Here is a 5,433-nt window from a genome sequence, read left to right on the forward strand (position 1 = left end):
GTGATGGTTCCAGAAATCATCCATGTGGTCTCCATGCTAATCAAATGTGGGTTCACAGTGAGGAGCATGTCCTCTGGGTGCTTGCTTTTCAGTGAAAGGACGACTGGCCACAAAAAGTTTGTAAATGGAGTACAGCATCCATTTCTTCAAGCAGGATTAGTGCTTGGACCATCAGAATCCCACTCATGTAAGGCTGATGTGTCATTCATCTACTGTTTCTTATCCTGGATCAGGGTCTTGAGCTATGAAATGCTCTGACTCATGAATATACAAATAACCTGAGATCCACGGAGGTAATTATGTATATATCTCAGCCCTGAGAGCATCACCCAATAACCACATCCCTGTCCCAGAGAAGCCCCTGAGAGCACAGCTCCTCATTAGGGATCGGACCTGGAGGATCCTCTTTTGGTGGCTGCAGCTACAGGTAAGGGGTTCCCAAGTCCCAGTGATGAGAAGGGGATTGAGTTCAGTCAAGTGGGCTCTCATCCATTCCTGTGTCCTCCCCACAGGTGTCCACTCCCAGGTGCAGCTGGTGCAGTCTGGGGCTGAGGTGAGGAAGCCTGGGTCCTCAGTGAAGGTCTCCTGGAAGGCTTCCAGATACACCTTTACCAGTTATGTTTTGTATTGGGTACGACAGAACTTTGGACAAGGGCTTGAGTGGATGGGATTTTAGTTATTTGAGAGATTTTTCAAATAGCATTTATTCCGTAAGCAAATTTCAGAGATTGTAGAATGAATCAAATTAAGATATCTGATACAGAACTTCCTCTGAATCAATCTTTGTAAACATCAATTTCTGAATCAATGTTGTAAATATTTTGGAACACAAACACAAGTTCACATTTTAACTCTACTTTTATCTCTATTTTAAAAATGCCAAAAACTATCATTTTGTGCACGTAACATTTTGAATTCCTACCATCAATGCATGACATTTCCTGTTTTTCCACATTCATACTGCCATTTATCCTCATGAGATTTGTGAGTTTTAACCATGCTAATAGGTGAGTAATTGTATTTAATTTTTCTTTAAATGCACATGTTCTTAATAAAAAAATCATATTTAACAATTTTTATATAATTTTTGGTGAGATGCCTCTCCCGATATTTGGTTGATTTTTAACTGCATTGTTTTCTTTTGATTAGTTGTAAGTTTACTTGCATATTGATTATAAAAGTCATTTAACAAATTTAAAAAATTGGCCGGGGTGGGTGACTCACAGCTGTAATCCCAGCACTTTGGGAGGCTGAGATGGGCAGATCACGAGGTCAGGAGATCGAGACCATCCTGGCTAACACAGTGAAACCCCATCTCTACTAAAAATAAAATTAAATTAAAAATCAGCCAGGTGTAGTGACGGGCGCCTGTAGTCCCAGCTACTCCGAAGGCTGAGGCAGGTGAATCGCATGAACCCAGGAGATGGAGCTTGCAGTGAACTGAGATCGCGCCACTGCACTCCAGCCTGGGCAACTGAGCAAGACTCTGTCTCCAAACAAACAAACAGAAAAAAACAAACAAAACAAATGAAAAGGATTGATTTAACAAACATGTGACTTGGAAGTATTTTCTCCCAGTCTGTGGTTGCCTTTTTCTCCCTTATCAGTGGATATTGAAGAAAAATGTTTGTATGTGTGTGTATGTGTGTGTGTGTGTGTGTGTGTGTGTGTGTTTAAACAAATTTAGACCAAAAAAAATTATTCATTCATAGATCACGTATTTGGCATTATATGTGAAATCTCACTATAAAATACACTATTAGTGATTTTTTTTTTCCGTGTCTCTAATCTCAGGCCACAATCAACTCATGAGTGTTTAGCCTTCACCTATTGATTGGAGGACTATCCTCCCGAGATATTTGGAAGACTTCTGTAAGGAGATGTGTTCTTCTTCCCATTGTTTGTTTATTTAATCATCTATTAATAACCGTATTGGTTTATGGATGTCTATTCCATAGTCTGAAAAAGATCCATGCTACATTATTCATTTTATTGTTCAAATCGCCACAGCTTTATTAGGTGCTGGGCACTGATTTAGTTTGCATCCTGCATCCTTACAGCACAGCTCATCCTTTTGTTTTTGAACACTTCCCTGTTTCCTGGATATTATAATAAATTCTAAGCTCATTTTCCATATTACCTTTTTCATACATAGAATTAGTCATTTTTATAAAGAGTGCTTGTTTCTGATTTTAAAGAATAATATTACAATAAAATATTGTGATACTGGGTATGTGTGTTTTTAATGAGGTGTAAGTACTTCTGGGACCTCTCAATGAAACAGCCTAGTAAATGTGCATGTTTACATGAACCCATGTTTATGGACACTTCAAAACTGTTTATGTATCTAATCTTCTGTAACTTGATTACATTAAAAATGAGAAGACACTGGACTCTCCACCCAACTATGTTACCACATGGACCTTTCTAGTCTTCCTTCCTTGACTGTCTATAACCACCCACTGCAAAGTGAGGAATCCCATCCCACCATATGCCATTTTATTACTTAGCTGCACAATTTCAGGACACATGCAGAGCAGCATCAGAAATGTAATGTTGTACCATTGTAGGAAACATGTTTATCTACTAGAATAGAGTGCTTATGTGTGGTTTACAATTAAAACTTACAGAATCTCCTCATTTTCAAAGTTACTTATGTCAGCAACTTCATTTTCCACTTTCTTCTGTGAAGTCATTTCAATTACACGATATCATTTCATTTGTTTGAAATTCTGTAAAAGCCAAAACTAGAGTCAAGTAAACAGGATATTCCAGGAATTTAGAGGGTGGGTGTAAAATAAGTAAAACAGGCTCTGTTTAAGAAGAGTAAGAATATTCTAGTGATATGCAACGGTTGAGACATGACACAATTAATTTGTCTAAGCTCATAATTTCGTGATGGGAAATATAAACCTAAATATATACAATTAAAATATATTTAGCAGTTCATTAACCTCTGGATTAAATGCATACTCTATAAAATTATCTAATAATGTATTTGGGACCATGGGAATGTTATGAGATACATGCAGCAAAGAATGAAGTAATTTTCCTGACTTGCATATATGATGTTTCCATTCAATGAAGACCTTTAATTAAGACAAAATCTACTTTCTATGTGGCCCAGGCTTTTTCTTCCTGACAAGCAAACAACCCAGAACATTCTTTTCTTTCTTTGAGAAAAGTTTTCCCCAAACTTCAGCTCAGTTCAGACATACACTGTCCCTGAATGGACATTTACCCTCAGATGGGTACACACACCTGTCAACGTGTGGGCTCTTCTGTCAGAAAAACACATCTTTCCTCATGTGGATTCTTCCCTCAGACAAACCCACATGTCCCCACATGGACTCTTTCCTCAGACCACCACATCTGTCCTTACAATTACTCTTTCCTCAGAAAACAGACATTTCCTCATGTGGACTCTCGTCTCAGACAAGCAAACATGTCTCCTTGTGAACTCTTCACTCAGATAAGTACACACATTTCCACATTGACTGCTGACACAAGAACATATATCCAATGTTGAATAATTTTGTAGCAAAATGATATCAAGATAATTATAATTATAAAACTCCTTCCAGACAAGATGTAGATACACATTTTTTTTTCATTTTAACTTAACTTTGCCTCATTGTCAGGAACAGTGGTTTCCAACTCTAAATGTACTAATCACAGACAGATGCCTGTTTTCTCTGGAAACGTATTTCTTATGTTCTTACTGGTCTTATTTGTCGATAATGTTTGCTGCTATGAAGATACCTGGACAGTGTCCACATTAGAGACTGAGAAAGAGTGATGGGCAGATTAACCCTGTGCATCCAGACCCAAGAATCCTTTGACCCTGCCCTCTCTGAAATGTAGACACAGAGGATAGATGAGCAATGCTGAGCGGTGCACCCATGACCACAAAAAGAAAGACATGGAAATGTGTCCCCTCCCCTCCTTATAAAAGGCAGCCCATCCCCTGTTCCTTCAGGCCGTGGTGAGGAGCCACCCCACATCTATGCCCTTCCTCAGTGTCCTCACCATGGGGTCTGCACTGATCTGGGCTTCCCTTCTCATCACCCTCAATATTAGTGTCCCTTGTGAATCAGGTACAGCTGTGGCTGCTCCACAGGGGCTGTTCTCAGTCTGTTCCCTCTGTGTTTGCAGAAGACCTGTGTGAAGTTCACTGGTGGACTCTGAGGTGGAAAAATTGTACAGCCCAGCGGTTCACTGAGCCTCTCCTGCAAAGCCTCTGGATTCACCTTCACTGACTGCAGTATCAGCTTGGTCCAGCAGGCTCCATGACCAGGGCTGCTGTGGGTGGCAACAGGGAGAAATTCAAGAGGAAGTTTTTACGTGCACTCTTACATGCATGGTCTCACTGACATCTTTACTTCTTTTATCACGTTTGTTCTGTAAATCACAATGAATGGTGCATTCTTCACCTATTATACATTTGTTAAGTCTTTTTTGGTGTCTTTCAAAAAAACTGGTAACTTTATCCTATGTAGTACCTGTTAAGTCCTAAAAGTGTTTTTTGATGTCTACTTTTTCTGAAATGTACACAGCTACTATAGCTTTCTTTTGGTTCATATTTTCATAATCCATGTTTTCCCATCTTTATCTTTTCTATTTGTGAATATATAGGATAACTTTCTTGTACAAAGCTAACAGTTGGGTCTTGCTTTTTTTAAGCAACTATAATAAATTCTATTTTAAAACCAATGTTATTTTTTCTTTTAGTTTTGTTTAAATTAGCATTTTATGATGTTTATTTCTCTATTAACAGATTATATAATTCACTTTTTATAAATATGGTATGGATTACCATAAATTTTACAATAAGAATTGTATATAATAAGATTATAATGTAAATACTGTGATGGCCTTGATCGGAAGTACAGAGATAGTGTAACTGTATACTTTGAAATCCTCCTTCCAACCAGTCTTTCTTACTGTCAGTTTGCACTTATATATGCTATAAAATATAATACGTCATGTTGCATCACTTTACACCCATACATTATAACAATTACAAAGATAAAAATTACAATTCATCTTGATGTTCCCTTTTTTTTACAATCTTAATTTCTTTGTATAGATCTATGTTTTTAGTGCATATCACATGGTTATTAGCAGAGAAACTTTGTAAAATGTGCCCTGAAATATGAATGTGTTGAGAATTGTCTCAAGATCTTTTTTTTTAATGACATAATTTTACTTGCCTTTCACTTTTAATGAAATTGTAATGTATGTGGAATTCCAGTTTGCATTTCCCTTGTTACTTATTTTCTTGTATTTATTTTCTTCCTGGAGACAATCACATATTACATTCTGCTGGGCCTTCATTAACCACATTTCTGTGAATCCAGTCAGGGTTGGGTTTCAAGTGTATGGTTACCCCAGCTATCGGAGTTGAAGTCAGCTTCTACTGTTCACAAAAAC

At 37.6% G+C, this 5,433-nt stretch overlaps 1 protein-coding gene across 1 annotated transcript in view; it reads left to right on the forward strand.

The window, feature by feature from the left end:
• The window catches only part of LOC105537275 (putative V-set and immunoglobulin domain-containing-like protein IGHV4OR15-8), a 12,086-nt gene extending 7,827 nt beyond the window's left edge, over window positions 1–4,259 (forward strand). The window contains exons 3-4 of the mRNA XM_011976855.1: window positions 2,693–2,734; window positions 4,121–4,259. Of these exons, the coding sequence (XP_011832245.1) occupies window positions 2,693–2,734; window positions 4,121–4,259 (181 nt within the window). The remainder of the gene's footprint in view (window positions 1–2,692; window positions 2,735–4,120) is intronic.
• The last annotated feature ends 1,174 nt before the right edge of the window (window positions 4,260–5,433 follow it).

This window comes from Mandrillus leucophaeus, unplaced genomic scaffold (assembly GCF_000951045.1).
Source record: "Mandrillus leucophaeus isolate KB7577 unplaced genomic scaffold, Mleu.le_1.0 Scaffold1022, whole genome shotgun sequence".
Classification (NCBI taxonomy): domain Eukaryota; kingdom Metazoa; phylum Chordata; class Mammalia; order Primates; family Cercopithecidae; genus Mandrillus; species Mandrillus leucophaeus.